This window comes from Saccostrea echinata, unplaced genomic scaffold (genome assembly GCF_033153115.1).
Source record: "Saccostrea echinata isolate AGI-Se365-2 ecotype Australia unplaced genomic scaffold, CSIRO_AGI_Sech_v1 ptg000014l, whole genome shotgun sequence".
Lineage (NCBI taxonomy): Eukaryota > Metazoa > Mollusca > Bivalvia > Ostreida > Ostreidae > Saccostrea > Saccostrea echinata.
The window spans coordinates 9,325,574-9,352,932 of record NW_026889763.1 but is presented as its reverse complement, the minus strand read 5'-3'; the positions used below and the strand labels follow the sequence as shown (position 1 = coordinate 9,352,932).

Here is a 27,359-nt window from a genome sequence, read left to right as displayed (position 1 = left end):
TTTTGTCCCTTAAGACAATATACATATATATATATATATATATATATATATATATATATATATATATATATATATATATATATATATATATATATATATATATATATATACATTTGCTGTTTGAATTGACTAAGTATATTTTATGTTGTTTTAAACCTCATGCTACCACCAAGTTATGAAATAACTTCACTATTAAAATATCTACCTGTTAAAGCAGTGAAAAAAATAAATTTAGCATTTTTCAAATTTGAGATTGCATCTTATTCATTTGCAAATGTCTAGAGAGAACAGTTTATAAACTATACAACTTGCTCAGTTCTGATTATTGATCATTATACAAGTTGTCCCTCTTTGTGCATTCTTGGCCCACTGAAAGTTGGTGTTAATTAAGAGCTAATCCTTGTAACCATTTAAACTTTTTTGGCACATGTGGTCACTGATTTTGATGAAATTTTGCCCATTAGTACATCTTGACACCAGAAACATATATATCAAATAAAATTTGGTTTGCGTGTCTTGGTTGTCATGGTAACAGTTGGAAAAGTTTGAAAAATTGAGATTTTCAGCTACTTGAGCCTTAATACCCCCCCCCCCCCAAAAAAAAAAAATCAAACCACTCTCTCAAAAACATGACACCTTGTTGCCACTTATGCTATAAAGAAACTATTTAGGATATATCTCTAAGTCAGTGGTAACCATGGGTACATTTGGAATACATTTAAAATGCGGAAAAATACTGAAAAACGCTCAATATTTACTTATCATAAGTGTTAGATGATCAAACTCAATCAACAACACAAGAAAAACAATAAAAATATTTGACCTTAAGTAATAAGGTATTGGTGTTATTATTCTAAAAATAACTTTCATGGTTGCCATGGTAACACTGTAGCCACACTAAATTTGTTGCTAAGTTTTTGGTTAATGCAGCTATTTTAAGGAAGAACATGGAAATTCAAGACTGACAAATATACATCAGTAGGACCTTGTAACTCAGATTGCATAAGAAAAAGTGGGATTAATTGCTAGGTTGCTGGGTAACCATGGAAATAATGTACCAGTGGTTCAAAGTGATAATTTTTGGCTGCTTCAGAATTTTAGTTACCTTTTAATCAAAAAACATATTATTTGACTCACTTTTAATAGTACTTATATGATAGAACTAAAGTTGAATATCATGATGATGATAAAGTTTGAGGAAGAAAATAACACTGTTGCTATGGTTACCAAGAAGGGAAAATGTACAGTTTTGTTAACTTCAGTCAATATTAAACTCCATGTAGAAGCTTCTTGCATCCAGTTAGAGACTGTGTGGTAGTCAAAATTGAAAGTCAGGTTAGTTGTTCATAAATATATCAATCAAAAGCTTTGGGAATCTACTTATAAGGGTATGTATTGCTGTGGAGGAGACACAAAAATATGTCATTTGACAAATGTTTTACATCATTCTGTTTTGATAAAGAAAAATAAAAGTGCAGATTTCATTTCAAATCTTGGGGGGGGGGGGGGGGATTTATCAATGAAATTCAAGAAACAAAAGAGAAAGTACAAATAGCAATAGTTTGGTGAAGTTTAACTTTAGGTCCTCTGGGTAAAGAGCACCTGAAATGTGAGTGGTACTGACAGAAGTAAAATAAGATGAAAAAATAATTAAATAGGAGCTATTAACATGTAGTCTAATTTGTGCAATAATATTTCAGTTGATAGCTAAACTTATTAATAATAGCATTTGAAAAGGCCCAGTCCAAGAAAATACATCTGTCCAAAAGGGGTTGTTCACTCAGGTCTGTTTTCACTGTTTCATAATTTGTTAGCATTGCTGGGTGTCTTATATTCACAAGAAAATATCTACATTTATTTTATTTCCTGATATCACTGATTCAGTGTACAAATCTACGTTTGAAGAGGCTTTCATTTAGAACAACAGCATGTTTAATCAAATTGAAATGTTCCAATACAAACTAAAATAACAAATGCATGGTGATAAACAACTTCTTCCTTAATAGGTATATGTATATTAACATCACTGATATTCTTTGGTAGCAGAATTAATGCACTAAACCTTTCCTCTCTCTCTGCATGACAACCCTCATTTCAAGATAGACTATATTGTTTTTTGTGGAAATTTAACAGAAAGTATCCATTAATTCGTTTATTCATCTGAAAGGGTCTGTTTAAACGAAAAGGGTCCATTATGCCTATACACCGTGATAAATATTTTAATGATGTCTTGTTTTCTTTTTCATGTTTTAAATCTTTTTTCTCAAGAACTAAGCCATGATTAATCATATTAATATATGCAAACATTCTCAGGTATTGCAGAAAGCATATGGCCCTAGGCAGTAGGAGGGGCCTTACATGTAATAATATTGGGGGTCTCAATTTTCCATGGGAATATACATGGAAAAATCTTTTTAAATCTTTCATTCAAAAGCTAGTCATATAAAAATGCAAGCTACCTATCAGATTATTTGTTCAATGCCATTTTCTTGGTGTCGTTGGCTTTGACGGATCACGTGCTTGTGATTCGCATAAGAAACTACTAAATTATGTTTTTTTCTTCATCAATTTTATGAATTACAAACACGCAAAAAAATCTTAGTCGCTGGAGCATTCAACAGTGTACATAGATAAAACATTCCAAACACCGAAGAGATTGTGTATTATTATAAAAACAAATGCTTGGTTCCAAAATTTGATGGTTGCTTGGTCAATTTAGAATGGTCGTCATGCCAGTTATGGCGAAATGGTGAGATATTTAAGGCCCCGTTGGAAATTTTAGGATTAAATTAGTTCTATAGTTAGTGCTTGAAGGATTTTTTCCTTGCTGATACACAAATAAATAATTCCAGAATGCCAATAAGTTTTAGAAGAAGCTAGTTTATTATGCTGACAAAATTTCTCCTTTTTTTCAGAAATCACAAATAAGATATGCCTACAGTTACTGCCCTTAGATATCAGGCCTACATGTATATTTGTGGAGTATTTAGGGTAAAGTGATTGTGAGTCGGACACCTCTCGTTTTCCTTTACGCATTCAGACCACATCCATCTGTATACCCTATGTTATTTGGTCTTGTCTGAAAGAGCTTGCAAAGATCTACTATTTCTTTGCTTGGATTACCTCGGTATTTTACCTTATAAAGCATTCAGATGTGATGAACCACCAACATTGAAATTCGTTCGTAAGTCGGACACATTTGATTTTGAGTCAGACACTCATAAAAGTTGGGACTAATTAATTTTCTAGGCCCTATATACGCACATGCTGACGTGCACTTGTTCATTGAATATGCATGGGCCTTTCACGGTCTCGTATTTCAAGAAGGGGGGGGAGATGCCAGAAAAAAATTAATGAAAATTGGCGATCATGCATGCTTACTTAAAAGAATATTTGCCAGAAGCTAGAGGAGAGAGGACTCTCCCTCCCTCCCCCTAACTCCTTTGTGTAATTTCTGTACAATATTTAAAGTATCCCTATTTTGATTATGACGAGGATTATGGCAATAAACAATCTTTCTTTCGCTGGGAAGAAAATAAAATAATCTGATCTCAACTTATTGTAACCCCCCCCCCCTCCCCCATTAGAGAGTTTCTGCAGTCCCACTTCCTCTTTTTTTTTTTTTTTAGTTTTAGTTTTTTGGTTTGTTTTTTTTTTAGTTTTTGTTTTTTTTTTGCTTATCAAGAGAATTTGGCCTCATGAATTTGATATGGATGTGAAAACTAAAATAATCATTGATCCTACAAATTATATTTTAGCATTCTAATGACATCGTGTTTCTGTGATGTAGGAAAGAAAAATATTTTTATGGTGTCGAGCTCTAGAGCTCGAACGTCATCTAGTTATGGCCCCAATCAAAATTGCCATCGAATTTTACGTGACCGAATGTGTCAGTTGATGCATCCGCAAAAGAAAATAGTAATACATGTAGCTATAAATCAATTTCTTTGAAAATGCTCACAATTGATAATAACTTGAAAATAAGATTGCATCAAATTATATCTACAATTAAGTTTGTTACAAAACAAAGATGCTATGTTTATTTTCACACAAGAAAAACGTGATAGTTGTTGCGGATGAATTTCTAAAGAAAGGGTTCATCGAATGACATGAATAAGGTTTCGGAACAATTAAACAACCCAATAGGCAGTAAAACATTCACAAAATTACATAAACACGAATACTAGAAGACCTAAAATAATGAATTTCAAAATCTGAACTTGCTTTTACAATCTAATGACCAATTTTATCATTAAAACCGAAGTTATTGACCTGTTTAATACTGTATTTATCCATTTCCCAGTATACCCATATACCACGCTCGATCGTAATTGTAACAGCAGAGTTAGGTTGTGTAGATGCAATTACTAAAACAGTGCTTAGACATTGGCAATTAGGAAAATATTATATAAATTTTATAAAATAATATGTAAATTCTTCATAGTTCTTCAACTGCCTGGAAAGAGATGAGTTTGATATTCAGAATGAATTTTAGACTGGCCTGCCTGTCTGATATGTCGAACGGTGTCTGGTCAATTCAAACCCAGCTCTATTTGGATCATGACATAGAGCCCTAAGACTATAATAGTTGACATTTTACAAAAAATTTTGTTAGGCTACCTGAATCATACAATTGACTTTTGCTTTCTTCAAATTCAAAAAGATCTTTTGATATGCATTGTTTTTCATGTTCGACGCCATTGAAGCCTTTCAGGCTTTTGATTTTTTCTTGATATCATGTTTTGATTTGCTAAAATATGACCAGATCAGTCAATTGTACGGTGGTAAATTTGTATTTTTAGGTTATGATCTCTATTTCATATATTTTTTCAACATCTGAAATAAGGTACAATAAAAAAGAGAGAAAGAGAGAGAGGGGAGAGAGAAAGAAAGGGTCTCATAATTAACTGAAATACATTTAGCTTTTTAAAAAACACAATCAAGTATGAATGTAGTAAATTTTAAAGGCATAAATACTCTACATTTCATTTTACGATTCAAAATCATTAAGACGCTAATAGTCACACTGTTTCCGCTGAATGGAATATTCCATTTCGAATCTTGGAGCAGACTGTCTCTTGAGTAGACATAACATGTGTCAGTTACGTTTGTACTTATTCCTGTCTAAGTCTTTCTTTTATATGTGGGCTTCTACTCTCTAACCGCAGCAAGACCTGCTTTTTTCTGGGGGGGGGGGTGAAGACAATCCGTTATCGAAGAACTTTTGATAGGTAGTTTGACCAAAATATCTGAAAGCTGCTGGTTTTTCTCTGCACTCAGTCAAGGTCACTGGGTTTCGTTGTGTTCCCATTTACAGTAATGAAGCATCGGCATCTTTGGAGCCCCTCACCACCCCCTACCATCCACCCCTGTCGAATGCAAACAATTAACAGAAATTTCCAATAATCACGTTTTTTAATCCCCAAGAGATTTGAAATATTTCTTTTTAGCTACATTTTTAGCTCACCTGAGCCGAAGGCTCAAGTGAACTTTTCTGATCACATTTTGTCTGTAGTCCGTCTGTCCGTCTGTCTAGCTGTCTGTCCGTCTGTCCGTCTGTAAACTTTTCACATTTTCGACTTCTTCTCAAGAACCACTGGGCCAATTTCAACCAAACTTGCCACAAAGTATCCTTGGGTAAAGAGGATACAAGTTTGTTCAAATGAAGGGCCACGCCTTCTTCCAAGGGGAGATAATTAAGAATTTGTGAAAAATTAATGGCATCATTAAAAAATCTTCTTCTCAAGAACCACTGTGCTTGAAAACATGAAACTTATGTGGAAGCATCCTCAGGTAGTGTAGATTCAAGTTTCTTCAAATCATGACCCCCGGGGGTAGGGTGGGGCCGCAATGGGCGATCAAAGTTTTACATAGGAAATATACAGGAAAAATCTTTAAAAATCTTCTTCTCAAGAACAGCAAAGCCATGATTGGTCATATTTATATGGTAGCATCCTCAGGTAGTGTAGATTCAAGTTTCTTCAAATCGTGACCCCCGGGGGTCGGGTGGGGCCACAATGGGCGATCAAAGTTTTACATAGGAATATATAGGAAAAAATCTTTAAAAATCTTCTTCTCAAGAACAACAAAGCCATGATTGGTCATATTTATATGGTAGCATCCTCAGATAGTGTAGATTCAAGTTTGTTCAACTCATGACCCACGGGGGTCGGGTGGGGCCACAATGGGCGATCAAAGTTTTACATAGGAATATATGGGAAAATCTTCAAAAATCTTCTTCTCAAGAACAACAAAGCCATAATTGGTCATATTTACATGGAAGCATCCTCAGGTAGTGTAGATTCAAGTTTGTTCAAATCATGACCCCCGGGGGTCGGGTGGGGCCACAATGGGCGATCAAAGTTTTACATAGGAATATATAGGAAAAAATCTTTAAAAATCTTCTTCTCAAGAACAACAAAGCCATGATTGGTCATATTTATATGGTAGCATCCTCAGATAGTGTAGATTCAAGTTTGTTCAACTCATGACCCACGGGGGTCGGGTGGGGCCACAATGGGCGATCAAAGTTTTACATAGGAATATATGGGAAAATCTTCAAAAATCTTCTTCTCAAGAACAGCAAAGCCATGATTGGTCAGATTTACATGGAAGCATCCTCAGATAGTGTACATTCAAATTTGTTCAAATCATGACCCCCGGGGGTCGGGTGGGTCCACAATGGGCGATCAAAGTTTTACATGGGAATATATGGGAAAATCTTCAAAAATCTTCTTCTCAAGAACAGCAAAGCCATGATTGGTCAGATTTACATGGAAGCATCCTCAGATAGTGTACATTCAAATTTGTTCAAATCATGACCCCCGGGGGTTGGGTGGGCACACAATGGGCGATCAAAGTTTTACATAGGAATATATAGGAAAATCTTCAAAAATCTTCTTCTCAAGAACAGCAAAGCCATGATTGGTCAGATTTACGTGGAAGCATCCTCAGATAGTGTACATTCAAATTTGTTCAAATCATGACCCCTGGGGGTCGGGTGGGTCCACAATGGGGGATCAAATTTTACATAGGAACACATAGTAAAAATCTTTAAAAAAAACTATTTGTTAAGAATAGCAGAGCCATGATTGGTCATATTTATATGGTAGCATCCTCAGATAGTGTACATACAAATTTGTTCGAATCATGACCCCCGGGGGTCGGGTGGGGCCACAATGGGCGATCAAAGTTTTACATAGGAACACATAGTAAAAATCTTTAAAAAAAACTATTTGTTAAGAATAGCAAAGCCATGATTGGTCATATTTATATGGAAGCATTCTTAGATAGTGTACATTCAAGTTTGTTCAAACATGACCCCTGGGGGTCGGGTGGGGCCACAATGGATGATCAAAGTTTTACATAGGAATACATAGGTTAAATCTTTAAAAATCTTCTACTCAAGAACAGCAAAGCCATGATTAGTCATATTTAAATGGAAGCATCCTCAGATAATGTAGATTCAAATTTGTTCAATTCATGACCCCCCCCCCCCCCCCCCCCCCCAAACCACTTTTATATTTAAACTTTTCAACCTTTCAAGATTGAAGTGATTTCTGCTTTTTCCTAGCCATAGTGCTCAGGTGAGCGATGTGGCCCCTGGGCCTCTTGTTTAAAATCAAAATCACATTTTAATTTGAAAGTATACAATACGCTTTATACAACTTCCATCAGACGATCACGCCTACTCCTTCCTGTCCTGAATTAATTTCGTTAATTTTAAATATTAATTTAAAAAAAAAATGAATTTGTGATTTGTCTTTATTAATAGAGATTAAAATATTTGACTTAATTTATAATATTCTTCAAGCAATTATTTATGTGACAAGGTTTATGAAACTCTGACAGTGTCCGACTTAGCATCAATTTGCTAAAATTTACTTTCTAACTCAAGATCAAATTGAGTCATTGCATCTGAACTTGAATTCTTTGAAATAGTCTAAGAATAAAATATTTTTAAAAACCCATACATATTGTGTATTAACAATGTTTAGTGCATAATATACGTGTAATTTTAACTTTCAAATTAAATTCTTTTACACGATGTGAAAACTTTCATACGTTTGACGATCAAAATATTGCCAGGCGGATCTTCGAATTTCCTGGTAATTAGTGCTTTCAAGGGTCAAATGTCAAAAAGACTGCAATGTCGTCTTTTGAGAAAGAAAGACAACTCTTCATAGATTAAGAATTGCTTGATTCAGTCGATCATGATAGAGGATGGATTCATTATAGGAAGTCTGTTAAAAATAGTATCAAAATTGTCCGACTCTAGATCGTGTCCGACTCTAGATCAATTTACCCTAATAACTCTGTGGATTATAATATGTGAAGTTTTTACAGAATGTCACAATTTCATTGATATAAGAGCAAAACAGTTGTCCAAGTTAAATAAATTTGTAAATATTTTTACCTGGATGATGCTTCAGCCATTGGTCTTAAAATTAGCATATTAAGAATATTGTATGCAAATTTTATTTTAAATTATTTTTGAAATTAGAGCAAGTATAGCAGTCTTATGATTACTATTTTTAAGTCAGTGGCTAGAGTGAAAAAATGGAAGACACTAGGAAGAAGGGAGGTGTCTTGATAAATGATATATATATGTGTGAAAGAATATTGTTATTCACATAATTAGGAGGAAATTTAAATTGTTGAAGTGTGACCAGCATAAGAAAGATAAAATCAGGCTTTAGTGCCATAGTCTTAATTAGTACAAAATTTCTCATGAACTCAACTTGTCCTGGTCATAGACCCTTTTTTTTATGGGGAACACAATATAATGATGTAATAATGTGTAAAAGTTCTATACAAGGAAGTAGCTACTAAAGGTGAAATCTACTCTGTGATTGGATGCCTATCATACGTATGTAGTAAATAACAATTCCCTAATTTATTAATACTCCTTTGTACCTTGCAGACTGATTGTGTATGATGTGTAGTGCTCTATAACAAGGTCCTTTCTTGCAGTCTAATGTGACAGTGTGTCCATGTGTCATTTGTTAAGAATGGCAAGCTTAGTGTAGGATTATAGTTCATAACAGGAAGGTTTGGAAAATAAGAATATGTATAGGTTATCATACACTTTATGTAAGTAGGAACAGAATTTAAAAAGTCTTACATAAGTATGATGTATTTATACATGTAATAATTTAGTTTATTAAGGAGGAAAAAGTGAGTCATAATTTTTTGTTGAATAAGACTATTGGGGGAGAGGGAGATTATAGTTCTGTTACAGTATGGAGGGGGGAGGGGTCACTGAGTGTTCCATAAGAAAATTGATTTGCTAAAAAAAAAAAGATAATTCACCTGCAGGTCTGATTTTTATTTCATTTATGGTCATTATAGCATATTGTTGAACGTTGACAATGTTTAAATATACAATGTATAATATTCTGGTATAATACTTACATGTAATGGTCTAAACCACAGACTTTTTCAAGAAAATTCACATTGATTTGAACATACTAGATGATTAATGCATTTATATATTTAGCAGGAAACCTGTTTAGATTTCTATTCATGATTGATCCTGTACATGTAAATTTAATAATGTTCTGCTCCTGTAATGTTTGAATTCTAAGGATGCTAAGGCTTAGAATTTGAAGTGCTGTATATATACTTTTTTCTGCTTGCTATTAATGTACACTAAATATACTTGGTTACATTTTCCATGGAAAGGACAAGTGCACTTAAGCAATGCTTAATGGGCCCTTTTTCAGTGCTGTTTTACTTTAGAATATATTACCAAATTGTTCTTTTTAGGTAACAGTTAAACACAACAGGGGTTCAAAATTCCTCAAGCCCGACGTCCCGGACTAACAAATTCCGGATCCGGACTCGGCATTTAGAATCGCAAAAAGTCCTGGGACTAGGCAATGTTTCTTGTTTATCTTTTATTTAAGTTAAGTAAATATGATTTTATCTATCATGAAAATATGGACCCAGAAATTTCTTCCTCGGACTTAACTAAAATTTACTCTTTAAGTCCTGGACTTGACCATGATAAAAAATTTTTTGAACCCCTGCACAAGTGGTTATTTCTAATTAAAATCACGTTAAAACATCACCTCAATCAGCATGGATTTGAAACAAATGAAGATTTTTTAAGCCCATAGCTACCCCAAACCGGAAAAGTTGTACCGATCCTATTTTGAGTTTTGTTTATTTAAATCAAGGGGAGGAGACATTTAAATCGGACACTTGAACAATCTGATGGTGGATCATTGACAGGCGTGTTTGCCAAATGATACTTCTTGTGCTATTTTACCTGAGAAAAAAATGAAGTTGTATAGATGCCTGAAGCCATAGTGATCAAACTAAGAAATTTGCACGCTTGCATTTGAAATAATACAAGAAGTATTACCATTAGTTCCTTTAAATTTTAAAATGAAAAAAGTGTATTTAGATGGCTTTCAATACCGGTTTCATTGTCTTGCATGAATGTTAAAAATGTTTAACACTTTTATGTATGATGACATTTTAATGACACTAAACTCTCCTAACACTCTCGTGTTCCTAAAACCAAACAACTTCGATATAATGATACGAAACGTGGCTATCTTTTGCAGTGAGCACCTTTGAGGAATGTTTACCCGGGTAGAACTCACGTGGCTACTGGTATTTTAAATAATTTATTCCACGGGTGGGTTCAACATAGGTCATACAGGTAAATAGCTCTAGCTTGCTATAGGAAAAACATTGAACTTTTCATACATTTTTAATGTTTTAAGTACAAGCCTAATCTTGTACAAATTTCCAACTTTCACACAAGTTTTATGTATAATGCGCTTTTTGTCATTCGCAAAAGTTTGTACAACGTAAGGCTGACAGTAAACAAAAGCTTTGAAAGGAATGCCCATCCTCGATTTACTACAGAAAATCACGAATGTTGGCAGACCCCTACCACATTGTATGGCTTTGCTCTTTGTGTATTCATGAGTTTCAGTGACAAAAATTTGTTGAATCTTATGGTTTAGATATCAATTAATGATCTGAGATGAAAAATTATGCTTAATTTGATTCTTCATTTTTTTCACATTTCACCGGGGCCCATAAGTGCACTCGTTCTTTGTCACAGTAAACTTAATATACTGTATAAAGAAAACACCATTCCTTTTAGCATAAAGAAATCTTAATATAATGTTCTACACACAAATTAAATAAAATTTGTGATTCTGTGAAATTATGACCCTTTGAAAAAAAAAAGATTACAGCAACTCAATTTCACCTTATTGCAAGGTCTTTGGTTTTAAATTTTGTGACTTTCAGAATCTCCCTAATTTTGGCCAAGAAGAATAAAAATTGTTTGAATGCTACTTAATGAAGATGACATAATCACTAAAGGATTTATGTTAATTCAAATTATTTTTGAATTTAAGTGCAAATTTAAGGATTATAATAGCATGCAATATATTAAAAAAATTATCAAGGGTAAGCATTAATTCATGATAAAATCATAATATAGCCTGAGAGAATATTGTGACTAAATGGGTTGAAATTTTGCATAAAAAGGAAAAGAAACAAGAAAAACAAAATGATATGAAGTATGAAAGACTATGAATTAATGCCACAAAAACTCCAATGAAATCAGCCACTCTCTGCATGTAGAGTTGGAGGCCTTAATTAATGGCCGCTAATTACATCTCTTTATCAGAATATTGTGAGCTACTTGTAAAAAAAAAATATGTCACAGTTACAGAAATATAGATATTATCTGGCAATAAATGCTGAAATTATAATAAAGCTGACACCTCTGTTGCATTGAAAGTAAATTAAGCACCTGTATTCAAGTTTAACAGTTATTTCAAGTTACAGTTTGATGTTATTTTGTTTTATGGTCACAATTATCCAATCATTCTTGGAAGTGTTACTTCAGTATTTTAATGAGCAGAAGAAATTGAATGCATAATTTTTTTGTGGAATGTTCAACTTGGTTTCTAACATTAGTTTGTCATTAACATAGAATAATAAAAATATATTGTATATCTTTGCTGGGAATGACTGTATTAAAAAAAAGCATGCTGATCCATATTCCATAAAAATAATACAGTACAAAATACAGTAAAAATAATACAGTGCGTGATAAATTGCTCTACATATAACTTAGAGTGGAAAATAAATGATATAGCGAGCCATTTATTTATTGTTTCTATTCCTTTTAACTTTAGATGCATGCAGAAAAAAAACCCTGAGGCACAATTCAAATGAAATAGATCTGCAAAGATATATACGTAAGCCGTATAATTAATGGCTCCAGGTATTATGACGATAAACTTAATTAAACAATCGTGTCCTGTGGATAAAAGATTAAGCCACTTCTTATAGAGATTTGGTGCTTTCGTATCTTGTTTTCACACTTACTGACACAAAGTACACAATATTTGTGTGAACGTTGACTTCTACATATTGCGTCTCATCTTAACAGCACTTTTAAAGGGAATTCTATTTCTTTTTTTTGGTATAAACTTGACAGGAATTTCCTGACTTTTTCTTTATAGAACAGGTAAGGGATTCATGAATACATCATTCTGTAAACAAATCATATCGCATTGGATAATTAATATATTTTTATTATTATTTTTTCTGCAAAAAAAGTAGAGTTGGACTCTATTGATAATTTAAGAGCCTAGCAAATGTATTGTAGTATTTTTGGTAACCTTTTTATTTGCGTACCCCTGCTATTTTTTTTTCCCCATTCACGGTGTTCGCAGTTGAAGTCCAATTCTAGAAGGCTTTAAAATTGTTTAAAATATCATTCCACATGTTAACTGATTGTTTTGTCCTAACTCTGATTCTTTGCTCTGCATGAAAGTTTTATGAAGAGCTGTTGAATATTATATTATATAAAATTTTTAATACCAAAAGTTTGGTTTGCAAAATATTTGATATGGAAATCAGCAATGGAACAAAATATTACTGAAAAGTAATATATTTTATGGAATATTTTCAGTAATTTAAAAATGAAATCTCTTCAAGACTGAGCTCATCAATTATGCATATATTGAGAGGATGAAAAACATAATTTACTGTGGTTGTTTGATTGCTAATGCAAAATGAAAATATTGCTGCATTAATTGTCATTTTACCATTTTAAATGAGATCTCATTAACCCAGACGTAAAACATTGTTAGCATTTAATGTTTATATAAATTACCAGCTGTTTCCTCTGGATGAATCTTCACCTGGTACGGACATCTCCTACCAGCAGATAATGACACAATATTGATATGTTTTCTTTTAATGTTTTTAATGCGACTTTGTCAAGTTCACTTCTTTTAATGGACTATACTGTTTCTTGCAGTGTTTAGAATCCAAAAAGACCTCCCATGGGCGAAACACCTTAACCTTATTTGAGGAGTATATTAAGAAGAAAGATTCTTCAGTGAATGCAGTCATGAAGGCTTTGGAGAGTATGGAGAGAAAAGATGCTCTTGAGGTTCTCCAAAACTCAATACCAGGTAATTTTCATTAATTTAAACAATAAAATGCTTTCTTTGGTTGTTAGTGCTGATATTAATGTTGCAACTATTGCAGAAAAAATACACAACCCACATTAGCTGGTTATGTAAATTTTTTCTGCAATAGCTGCAAGGTTAATTCCCATACTAACAAACAAAGAAAGACATTTTATTTTTTATATTTATATCTGTATAAATAATCAAATAAACTAGAATTAAGTATTGTATTATTGATATGTATGTCATTGTATGTTTCATTGATGGAAGAGCTGCTGCTCAAAAAATCTATACAGGTGACTTACTTAGCGGCATTTATTAATCAATTTTGTTTAGATCATGACCCTAAGGGGCAGGATGGGGCCACAATTGGTGATCAAAGTTTTTACTTGAGAATGAATAGGAAAAATCTGCTGCTGTAGAGCACCAATGCCTTGATTAGTTAAACATGTATTTATGTGGAAGCATCCCCAGGTTGTGTAGATTCAGTTTTGTTCAAATCATGATTTCAGGTGGTAGAGAGGGGCCACAATGGGTGGTCAAAGTTTTACACAGAAATACATAGGAAAAAAATCTTTAAAAATCTTCTCAAGGACAGGAAAGCCTTTATTACATGTAGTCATATTTATAAGGCAGCATTCCCAGGCTCCGTAGATTCAAATTTGTTCAAATCATGACTCCCGGGGCTAGGAAGGGGCCACAAAAATGGCTTTTTTGACTGCTAGTTCAAGTAAGGCTAATACATGTGTATAATATAAACAAAAAAATATTTTAAAAGTATAGCTCATAATGCACTAATTTATGATGTTGCTAACCAGCAGATTGCACTAAATTTTAATTGAGCTTATTTATGTATCTTTACATTATCTTCCCGTTTTTGTGACTTGAAAACTAATATTATTGGGATATTTTCTGTGTATTTTAGAAATTCAGAGACGGTTTGAAGCAGACTTGAAGAGCATGCCTATGAAACAGGAACCCCAAGAACACAATGAATGTCCACCATGTTTCCATTCTTATCCTAATGGTTCCTTACCCTCTTCCCACCACTCCAGTTATCCAAGGTTCAGTGTACCTTGTTCTCACATGCCTCATCACATGAACATTGTAGGGTCTTCTCATTCTAATGCTTACAGCAACCTGGAGCCAGATATGCCAAAAAAGATCAACACCTCATCTGTTTATAACTCTACAAAGCATGTCACACAGGGGATACTACGCATGGGAACAAACTATCAACACTCAGGGACCCATACAGGAATATCCACAAACATTCGAGGAGGCAGCATGGCGGTGCAAGTAGACAGGAGAGATAATTACACCAGTGATGAGATTGAGATGGGGGAGCTGCCAAGTCATACCAGCCGATACCGTGAAGACCCACAACCACTTCCTGCTGGGATTTACAGAGGCCAGTTTATGAATTCTCTCAGTCGAGCCTCCAACATGGTCAACTCACAGGACATGGCAGTGGCAAGCGAAGAAGTGGTGGATACTAGCCCCAGCTATATTGATGCAGTCAAACAACATGGGTCTCTAAAGAGACAGAACTCTGTAGAGTCCAATGCAAGGCAACCAGTTGGTGAGATTCATGGTAAGAAACCAGAGTCCAACAAAAAGCTAGCATTGAACATCCCCACCTCGTACAACAGAAACCACATGCAGGCAATGAAGCTACAAAATAACTTTATCAGCCCGAGTCCCAATCAGACTCCTACCACATCCTTACAGAATCCTCTAGACAAACTACGACAAATCACTGGGTCCAACTCCTACATGCCAGATGAGAAGTACCAGAGCATGATAGAAGAGAAGAACCGTGAGGAGATGTTATATAATAGTAACAGATGTGGATCAGAGGAAAATTTTAGAAAAGGCACAACGTCATCTTGTCAGTATGAGGCAGATCCCAACAGCAGAGGGGTATTAATGCAGGCAGGGGATTCAGGGTGGTTTAACTTCAAACAAGGTCAGCGGGGGAACTCTCAAATGGCCAACCACATGAAGCTAACAAAGGACCTGGGTCCTCGCACATTTCCCCTGAGGTCAAAGTCACTGACGACTTGTGCGGGTGGTGAGGCTGATTCCCAGGAAAGATCTAACCTGTCGAAGTCACAGTCCATGCCTCACGACATGAAACCAGCAGAATATAGAAAAGGTCAGTTTTCAGGCTTAATCTATATCATGATATCACACAGAAATATTACCTTACACATTCATTTGATTTATTACTCGCAAGAAGTGTCAAAAACAGTAAATAATTACTTCAAAGTTCTTTTTCCCTTAAAGTTTCAAAAATTCAAAAAAACCTTTTTCATGAAGACTGAATCACTGTGGCCAGATGTCAATCAGTAAAAAACCGTGAAAAGTATTTGTGTTTTCCCTTTAACATACTTCCCTTTACATGAGTATGAAAATGTGAGCAAAAAGAGATTATTGAGCATAAAAAGGTGTACCCTGCAGAAAGATCTTGTAAATTGAAGAAATAACTTATTTATTTATATGGTAGTAGCATATTCTTGGTCCAATCTTGTTCATTTCAGGCCTTTCTGTTAAGGGCCCTCTATACACTAGAGGAAAGTATTTTTTGGACATTGAGAAAATTATAGTGTGTAAAGGGGTAAGCATTGAGCTTATCTATCACATTTTCAGCATAGGGTGCCTTGCATTTACCCCCAGGAAAATGTTCAAAGACAATGATGTATTGATGAGCATAAATCACTGTTGTTTACTTAAGTGGGCAAAATACCTGCACATGAAGTGTTCTATCTATTCATTTTGGCCTATTAAAGTGTTATGAATGCTTGATTTGATCACAAATTAAGTAATAAACTGTACATTTCAATTTATTTTATTCTTGATCAAAGGGCAGATCACTCTATCTGCATAAAAATACCACAAAATCAGAACTCTCTAGTGTGCAGTGTATAGAGGGTTCTTAAGCTTGGAAAAACTTTAAATCACCCATGGGTGATCTCGTCTTTTATTCATCACCTGTGGGCAAACTCACCAAAATATCTGTAAAATATGCTATTTTGTTGATTATAGACAACCAATCAGAAAATTGGAACTTTTCAATTTTGAAAATAATAATTATGTTTATTAGTTTGCTAAGCTATTTATGCTTAGTATCTCGACGCTCGTTAAAAGATGCAAATTTGGTTTTAAAACAAAGACAAATCATACAGGTCACTTACATCAAATACCAGTAGAAATTATATGGGAGTACCTTTAATTCTCAAACTGCGAAATGCACTGGTGAGTGGATTTATTTGCAATCCATGTGTTAACTACGGAAAAGTTTTTGTCATTGCCAAACATACTGATGTACATGTAATGTAAACTTTAATTTGTTGATTTGCCATCGTGACTCTGTGGAGCAGCCAATCAAATGACCCGAGCATATTAATTACATACGACAATTTTTCCTCAAGTTTGCTCATGGGTGATGAGTAAAAGATGAGATCACCCCAGGTTATCCGATGTTGAAAATGGAGTTGCTTTCCATGAATTAAAGTACTGGCTAGACAGAGTTGATTGTCTGTTCTGTAGTATATTTTAGGTTATATCATGATGCATTCAGTGAAGTTTGTAGCTCCAGATTCTATAGATAAGAGACCCTCCTACATTTTTTCAATGATGTTAAAAGAAGGTTTTCATGGATACTTGCATAACAGGTCATTTTTTTGAGCTTGCTTGAAATGCCCAAGTTGGTAGTTAAAAAAGAAAGCTAGGTTTTTAGCTCACCTGAGCTGAAGGCTCAAGTGAGCTTTTCTGATCAAAATTTGGCCATTGTCTGTCGTCATTGTTGTTATTGTCGTTGTAAACTTTTCACATTTTCATCTTCTTCTCAAGAATGACTCAGTCAATTTGAACCAAACTTGCCACAAAGTATTCTTGGGTAAAGGGAATTCAAGTTTGTTCAAATGAAGCACCACGCCTTCTTCCAGGGTGAAATAATTATGAATTCTTGAAAAATTAACATTTAAAAACCATATTCTCAAGAACCTCTATGCTTGAAAACATGAAACTTATGTGGAATCATTTTGAGGTAGTGTAGATTCAAATTAGTTCAAATTTTGACCCCCGGGGGTAGGGTTGGGCCACAATGGGCGATCAAATTTTAACATTGGAATACATAGGAAAAATCTTTTAAAATCTTCTCCTCAAGAACAGCAAAGCCATGATTTGGTGATATTTATATGGAAGCATCCTCAGGTAGTGTAGATTCAATTTTGTTCAAATCATGACTCCCAGGGGAAGGTTGGGACCACAATGGGCAATCAAAGTTTTACATAGGAAAAATCTTTTAAAATCTTCTTCTCAAGAACAGCAAAGCCATGATTAGTAATATTTATATGAAAGCATCCTCAGGTAGTGTAAAATCAAGCTTGTTCAAATCATAACCCCCTAGGATAAGGTGGGGCCACAATGGACGATCAAAGTTTTACATTGGAATATATAGTGAAAATTTTTAAAAATCTTCTCAAGAACAGCAAAGCCATGATAAGTCATATTTATATGGAAGCATCCTCAGGTAGTGTAGAATCAAGTTTGTTCAAATAATCCCCCCCTTTTCAATACTGAACTGATTTCTGCTTTTTCCTAGCCAAAGTGCTCAGGTGAGTGATGTGTCCCTGGGCCTCTTGTTTATCAATTTTAGAAATAATTCATGTTTTCAGTTGTGGCATAAAAGGGTGTTATTTACACAGGTTAGATGACAAAACAGGAAACTTTAAATTGTATTTTCAGATGACAATATAAAATTAATAGAGTATCTTTCAGACTGCCCTACTGTGAATTTGGCAGTTCCAAGTAAAACAGACTAATGTATAGTTGCTAGCACTTGACAGTGCTGGCAATAAATAACTTATCAGTACAAAATTTAAAAAAAAAAACAGCAAGAAACATAATTCTGTAAATATGGAAATCAGAAAGAGTTACGCAAGTGTGAAAGAAGGTAAAGACTTTTATTATCATAACAACTGAGCTGCAGTCTCATTGCATTTATTTTTGTTTTGTTTTAACCTTGTTGGGATTTACCATGACGTTTGAGCTGTCAATTGAACTAATAAATTTATTATTGTGAATTATGATAAATATTAAACTTATAAATATAGTAATTACCATTCCCTTGTAGATGTACATGTATAAACTGTCAACTTTTCTAATGTCATGAAGATTAGCACCTTTTTTTTATCAACTTTTATGTAAAGGGACCCATTCAGAGAATTAATAATCTTCTGTGTTATTAATGCTATTTGGAAGCAGGTGCTTTCAGTCAAAGAAATTAAATCACATTAATATCTGTCAACAATTTTTAGAGTCATTCACTTTAGTTCAGCTTCCAAATGCTTTCTTTTTCATAATTTTCAAAATGGTACACTGCATATTAGAATTTTATGTATATATTCACTAGCATAACATACTGCATAAATATGCCAGATCAGTTTTTTGTAAAATCAGGTGAAGGTCAAACCTACATGTAGATGTCAAAGGTGGCACAAGAATGAGAAACCATTGTTTGTATCATGTTTAACAAGGTATAATATTGTACTAATGCTGAATACCTGCAATACCTGTTACATTAGTTGAATACATGTAATATTTGTTAGTGATCACTTTATCTGACATCTGTCTGTCTGTCCATCTGTCACACCTCATATCTTGAGAACTGTAAGAGGTATGGATTTGATATTTTGCACATACTGTATGTGTACTTAAAAAAGCGGGCTACATATTTTAGCGGCTTTGGCGCAGACAACAATGCGCTAATTCATGAATACCGCTAAGAAATTATTTATGAATACAATATACAGCACGGACATGTATAGCGCTAATTCATGATGTCTCCAACAACTCAAAACCCAGTGATTTTGCTAAATTTTGAATATGCCAATTTATGTACACGTACAGTATATTGCATGGCACAATGGTGACACTAAATTACCATGATTATCAACCTCATGACCCTTGACCTTTGACCTACTTTTCAAAATAGTTCATAGCTCTGATATGCAGTATATTTCTTACATCTAAGAGATAAGTCTCTGCTTTTTAGCATGTACACTGTTTGTCAAAAAAACATTATAAAAAATTCCAGTGTTATAATCCACTTGACCTTGACCTTTGACCTTCATTGAAAAGATACAATGGACAGTTTAATTAAACTTATATAAGTCTTTTGAATTTTGAGAGGCAGGGTTTTGATAATAGTATTTATACATGTTCATGGGCTCTTGATACTGTACTTTGAATGTATGATAATCAGTTACTATTAGTACACAAACTTATATATAAATATGTGGAATATTCCATCGGGATCAGAACCCACAGTGGATCGTGTTGACTGAAGACTGCATTAAAGTCAGACTGAAATCTCTTTTGAAGGATTGTTGGAACATATATTAATAAAATAAATACCGGTAATTATTTCTAATAATTTCAATTTTATTATTCATTTGAGGGCTGGGGAACTATATTTTCTTCAGTTGACAGATTCTATGGCAGTTTACATGTATACTTCCATGGATTTTTGTTTTCATTGCAGGCAAGTGCATGAACTATAATGATAGTAGTAAATAAATAGCTGACCACTCTTAGATTTTTTACATCTTTAAGGAGGGATTCTTCTCTTAAGAATACTTATTTCTTATATTTAAAAATCAATGAAATTTTCACAGAATCAAGAAGACAATATCACTAAGTGATGGTATCAGTTAGATTAAATTTGACCGTTTTATATTAGAGGCAAGGTCAGGTCAAGGTCAGTACCTTTTCCCTGAACATTAAGAATAAAAAAATACTATTGCCAATCATGCGATGCCTACTTCCATTTCAATAAATTAGATGTTTTTCTTTTTGCATAAAGAGATATAACCATATAGGGTCTATAAGATGATACTATCAAATTGACATAAATAATTTGACTAAAATGGATATTGGCTAATCCGAATTTTCTCTATTTTTCTTAAAATTTTAAGATATTTTAGTTATTTTTATATGCTTCCTATATTTAAATTTTTCTTATTTTCACATATGGTAAAGTAAATGTCACATAAAGATACAAAATGATATAAAAATAAAAAGTTTTGACCGTTTACTAAGAGAGAAAAAACACTTTTTATGGATTTTTGGATCAAATCTGAACTTAGCTTGGAAGCTTTTAAAAGCTAACATAATTGTAGTTTGTTTGGAAAATCATATTTATTTGATATATTTTAAAACTTTAGTCCCTTATTATTAATTTAACTTACATTTTAAAATTTTCTCCAAGTCTTTGATTGTGTAAAAATTATAACTAAATTCATTTTTCTATAATTATTTTGAGAGGCAGAAAAGAAGATATTTTCATACGCCACCATTCCGCCAAAAATATAGTCCCTGCTAGATTTCAAACTCAGTTTACCATTTCTATTTAAAGTTGTACAATTGTGATGAGGAAAGAAAAATATGATCTTTTAAATCTCTTACGTCTAAATATATAAAACATATAAGCAAATATAGTTTGAATATTTCATCTAGTCAGAAACCAGACAAGAATCCCTCCTTAATGAAGCTATAAAGCATTCAACACATGCGTTCCATAGAACACTCTTATGTTTTAAATAATTTGTAGTCAAAATATTTTAATGTTTTGTGTTTATAAGATTCTGAATATAATGTTAGCAGGAAAACAAGATGAAAATTAATAAAGATACCTGTATATTGAAATGAACGTTTTGAAGAGCTGTAAATAAGTTTTAAGAATGTCATAGCTCACGGAGGGAAAATTTTGTCTCCTTTTTATATGACATTAATGAGTTGCTTTATTAAAACAAGTGATAATGGCTTTTGTTCTTTTTAATTTTCTTTTATGCTCCCCCACGTAGGAGCAAACAAGTAGCACCTATTGTCAGACAGTCAGACAATGGGTGTCCTTGATATGGAGTAGATTCTTGTTATACAGGGTCGTGAACAGGTTTTTGAATTTTTTTTTAACAAATGGGTACTATAAACAGGATCTAGAAGCATTACTTTATGCACTTAGATAATGAATTAATTTTGTTTCAAAATGGTATTTTCAATTTTTTTTTTTTTTTTTTTTTTGGTTTTTAATGGGGTGTCGCTCTCTTCCCGACAGCCTTGTTATAAGAGATACTCTTATTAGAACTTTAAGATTGACATATGTGTCCTATTTAAATTCTTAAATTTGAGGTTATTTTTGGTACAAAAGAAAAGGAAAGTAAGTTCTAGGCCAAAAAATTAATCTATAGTTTCTCAGGCACCACTGCATCAGGTCAAACACTGCTACATTGACATATTGAAAAGGGAAATAACTCAATTTTCTTTTTTTCTTAGTTGAAAAAGAAAATTGAGTTGATTCCCTTTTCATACATGCTTAAAGATAGATGTTTTTATTAAATACACAATATATTTCTTGTTCTTATGGTATTAAGATGGGACCTTGATAGTATGGATTATATTACAAATATGACATTGAAAATAATTTATAAGAAAAAAGTTGAAGGGGGAGGGGGGGTGTCAAGCACCTTTGAACACAACCAGTAGAGAAATATATGGTGTACTAATTAATCACTACAACATAAGAGGTGCACATCTGTTCAATTGTTAATTAGGAATGGAAAAAATGAAACCTTTGTTCCAAGGTTGACATGATTCTTATCTGTTTACGATAATTGAACAATATTTGATGGGGGTATCATGTGCCATTGCGGTGCACTTAATTGTTGATCGACTGACACAAAAAAAATGAAAACCTGCTTCAACCCCCCCCCCCACACACACACACACACAAAAAAAAATGTTGCATTGAATTTTGAAATTTTTGGCCTGTGCATGTTGCATTGAATTTTGAAATTTCTGGCATGAGAAACTATAAAAGATTAAATTTTTGGGGCCTTAAGGAGTTACTGCATCTAAGGAAGAAAACTTTCACATTGTCAATTACCATGTTTTCTATAGTATGTTGGTAAGATTTCTATCTTTAACAATGATGTTTATCAAAATTTACCTTTTTGAATACATCAGCTACATTGTTATTCTGCTTGAACTATATCCATTTTGAATTTATTTCATGTTAAGAATTTGAGTAAAAATTGTCATTTAAATTGAGCAGCAGGTTGTCCTTCCTATACAGTTGTGTGAATTAAGAACATTCGCTTGTAAAATAGAAAATGTTTCAATTTTTGATTAGATTGTAAGTTTATTATTGATAGTGTGATGATAACCATGTTTGGTTTTTTATACAATGAAATTGCCTTAAGTGTACATTGGTGGAATGTTATTTTAAATGTGTATATTGTATTTTCCAGCATTTCGTCATATTAAGGTGTTTGTCACATATTCAACGGACTCAAAACGTCACATACAGAAAGTGTTGAATCTGTGCCGATGTATAGAAAAGAATGGTTTTACTTGTTGCATGGACATGTACAATCGCCGGATGCCAACTGAGGACAAACTGGGCTGGGTCAAGGAAAGGTTTGATGAGGTAATATAATGTTTCACACAAGTTAGTGATCGACCTTAAATAATATAGTAAATGTTAACCGTTTATAAGTCATGAATCTGGAATTCCTTTAAATTTTGAAGCTTATGTTCTTTACTTGGAATAGACACTAAAGTGACATGGTCTATAACTTTTTGTGCCTTATTGTTATTTGAGAAACAAAAAGCTGCATGACTTTCTATGAATCTTTCAAAATAAACCTCAACAATCAAAATGTCACCAACTTCATTTCACACATCAAGATAAAGAACATGTTCATAGTGATGCATAAATATATATATATTTGCACCCTTGCGTATAAGTATGTATACAAGAAAAATAACTAAATCTCTATTCAATTGTATATTAATCGTACTGAAAACTCATCTAAAAGATGAATTTCCTCTCTTTTGCAACATCATGGTACTCTGTGGCTGCTAAAATTATTGGCATACCTTTGAGCAAACAAAATGCTAAATTTTACTCCTACTACTAAAGGACCCCATTATACGGTATATCCTTTTTTTGTTAGATGACTTGGAGTATTTTTCTGTCACATTAGCAAATCGCAAATAAAAATGCAGAAAAGGGTTTTCATATGGTATAGAATGTGTACCTACTACAAGTATATTACTTTCTTTTTCCCTTTTTTGTTTTTCTAATATTATTAAATGTCTTTTATTGGCCATCTATATCTTATTTAATTTGCTTGAGCATAATGCTTACACAAGAAAATAATTATTGGAACTTGAACCCCCCCTCCCCCCCCCCCCCCCCCCCCATCACCACAAACAAAAATCAAATGAAAGCTTTTATGATTAATATCATCAAATCTTGTCAGTTGATGCATAATAGCATCAGGATATGTTGAACAATAAGTAGGTCACAGTGGCCTACTTTTGGGATTTTTGGAACTATTCTTTATTAAATTCCTTTAAATGCATATCTTGGACACTCTGAAGCTTTATAATAATTAGGATTTAAACCTTTTCAGTTGATTTATCTTTGGGTTTTGGGAGGCATCAGCCAAAAATAGCTCACAATTACCTCATTTCTGAATTTTACACCTATTCAAAACCTTTACCTTAATATTTTGTGTTGCAGTGAACTTTTTTTTAAAATTGTAGAATTACTCATTATCAAATCTTTTTAGTTTGGATACCAATAAGCTTAAGATCAATGAACTTTGTCTGTTGATGTATCTTGGAGCCTTGGGATATGTTTTACCAAAAGTAGGTCACATGTACAGTGAGTTACTTTTGATTTTAGCAGCTTTTTATTTCTTAATTGTTTTAGAAGCACATCTTTTACGCTGAAAAGCCTAAGATCATCAAACTTTGTCTTTTGATTCACTTTAAGACTTCAGGAAGTGCCAGCTAAAATGGGTGATTCGTTGACCAACAATATGAATTTTATGATTATTTATCAAATGGAACCTTTACATATACATTATTATAACAGTAACTTGATCCGAAGAGTCGTATCACGTAGAGTTGACAGGCGCGGATCATAAGATCAAACGAGACGCGAAGCGTCGAGTTTGATCTGATGATCCGCGCCTGTCAACGAGACGTGATACGGCTCTTTGGATCAAGTTACTGTTATAATGATAAATTTATTATATACCCCCCTTACAACTAGCAAAATATAGTTTTAAAAAAACTTTTGAGATCAATGATATAAGATTTTCCCATTAAACAAAGCATTTTGTCAAGGAACTTTTTGATGCGCATGAAAAATAACGTCACGTTTCTGTGTACTACGTCATCAATTTCAGAGAGGGGTGATATGGATTCAGAAAACCACAGTGTGGTGATCCGGAAAGTTGGATCACACCGTCACGTGATTGTACGAAATCTACAGTAAAATTGAGTGATACATACTTGGGTATATAATAAATACATGTATTTTGATTTTTGCGAATTTTTTTTGCAATTTACTGGAAGAGGGCTCCTTGGGTTCTTCTTTCTTGCTAATAGGTATGCCCACAATTCTCCACTAAAAGTAGGGCTCGTCAAAGCTCTACTATTATGAAGTCACAGTCACTGTGTTTCAAAAGTTATTGAATAAGCCATAGTTTGTATGATGTCTACTTTATCTGATGTATATACTTTTTATAGGCTGACTTCATTCTGATCTGTGTGTCTGAGAACTATATCGAGGAGACAGAGAGGTGCCAGGGTGAGGTTATCGACTCCACCTCAGACAAACAGCTCCACACTGACTACATCTACCAACTGATGGTCCTTGAATACAACCAAATTGGCCGTAACAGACGTTTCATTCCTGTCATGTTAGATGGCACTTCTGAGGAACATATCCCCTCCTGGCTACAAAATACACTTTTCTACAAGTGGCCCACCCATTTTAGGGATCTTTTATGGTTCCTCACTAAACCAGAAACACGCATAAAAACAAAAGCTGTGAGTGAGAGGAGGTCATCAGAGGAGGAAGAAATGATGCCGGATTCACCACCAGCTGCAGCCGCCACTTAAAGGAAGTGGTTGGTGTTATTGGGTATTGCTGGCTTGTTGACACTAAAAGTGAGGGTACATGGTCATTGAATGTGTAAATAAACTGAACAAGAAAGTTTTCAATCAGTGCTGTTTATGTATTCCAATATGTTTGTTCAAGTGTCAAGGAATGAAGGCTTAAGGACTCATTGTTTATTGATGCCCATTTGTTTTTTCTCTGTGTTTTATTTCATGAAATCTCTAAACACATGATTTGTTGACTGGTATTCCAGTCTAACAGGAGCTCAGCTCAGATGGAACACAGGCTTAGCAGCTATATTCTAACTACAAATGCCTTTAAGCTCAGCTATGATTGGACATAAGGAATCAGTTTCTGAGCTCTGATTGGAGAAAGGACTCAGTAGCCTGGTTCTTTCCTGTTATGTGTGGGTATTATGGCCATGTTTGTTTCTGATGAAAATTAATGTAATCCAAGTGTTGTTACTGTTGTTGATTTTTAATTATTTATGAATGATCTCATTAATCTGATGTACATGTAAGTGTTGATGTGTTGGAGAATATTTAAGGATCTGAGGGAAAAATATCAAGATGAAAAATGTTTCATGTTTTTATATACATCAATCCTTTAAAAAGTTGACAACTTAATGTATTAAAGAGTCACCTTTCTTGAAGGTACTGTTTAGAAAAAGATTGCCATTTTTTTTAAAGATAGTGATAATCTGTGTGATTGGAGTTGGAATGACCTCTGTAGGTGCCATATATAAGTAAAATGATCTTTCTTAAGATATTTCTTATCAAGAGTATTTTATACATAAATGTTCATTTTTAAAATGTATTTAATTAAAAAGTGATGATATTAAATTTTAGAATCATGAATGTTTTTGAGAAAGTGTTATTTTTTAAACTAAACTCAAAGACTCCCTGAATACCAAAAACTGTTTACGAAAGGTGCATATAGTAAGATTTGTTTTTTATTACTGGTATATGATGTGCATTAGAAATACTTGTTTGTTTTACACTGGTACGTATAAATTGTGATATTCTTTCTGAGAAAATTATAAATGTTAATATAAATAAGTAAAGGACAAGCCATTGTTGTTTAAAATCATGCTTGGCTAGAATAGAAAGCTTGTGCTATCGTCAGTTTTCATGTTATCCATCTGATTTTACCTTATCACTTTTATTTAAATTTATTCTTTCATTTGAATGAATGCTTCCTATTTTACGGATATGTGAGATTTTAGATATGAAAATGCTTCTTTGGACATACACACTTTTAATAATGCTAATGCTAAATAGAAGGTAAAATAAATAATACCATTTTCACATATATATCTACATGCTACAATTTTTTTTTATTAAAGCTGTTTGTTTTCATATAAAAATCTATGAGAAAAAAATTTTTAAACAATTTTTACCTTTGTTTGATTCCATGTTTGTTGAATTCCATTTTCAATTTGTATAGTAGCATTATTTTTTAGCATCACTTGAACATTTATTAATTTTCAGAAATATTTGCATTCCAAACATGATTGTCATGATTACTTTAAAAAAAATTTTTGCATTCTTTTCTATGAATAAAGAAAAAAAAATGTGGCATTTTCGGTTAAATAAATGGGCATTCCATTCGTGTTTTGATGCATTCCAAAATCTCTTGTAAAATGTTTTTCATTATGGACATTGATTACCTTTTTTCATTTAACTTTGTTACAGTTTTTCTTTTGTATCCAAGTTTATGATATTATACATTTTCATACTTTGCAATTACCCTGAAATTTCAAGAATTCCTTTTCCAGAAGGTTTTTGCAATGTCCTTTGAAGATTGGGCAAGTGCAATACTGTTAGTTTAAATTGTAGTTCTGTGAATCTAATGATTGAAACTTTTGAAGAATTAAACTATTTAAGAAGTAATTTCATTTGTTTTGTCTTCTAAGG

General features: G+C 33.2%; 1 protein-coding gene across 1 annotated transcript in view; it reads left to right on the top strand.

Moving 5' to 3' along the window:
- LOC133186725 (uncharacterized) overlaps positions 1-26,878 on the top strand; it is a 33,767-nt gene extending 6,889 nt beyond the window's left edge. Inside the window, exons 3-6 of the mRNA XM_061321999.1 lie at positions 13,307-13,463; positions 14,386-15,618; positions 22,775-22,953; positions 25,071-26,878. Of these exons, the coding sequence (XP_061177983.1) occupies positions 13,307-13,463; positions 14,386-15,618; positions 22,775-22,953; positions 25,071-25,445 (1,944 nt within the window). The 3' untranslated portion in view covers positions 25,446-26,878. The remainder of the gene's footprint in view (positions 1-13,306; positions 13,464-14,385; positions 15,619-22,774; positions 22,954-25,070) is intronic.
- Positions 26,879-27,359: the final 481 nt, after the last annotated feature.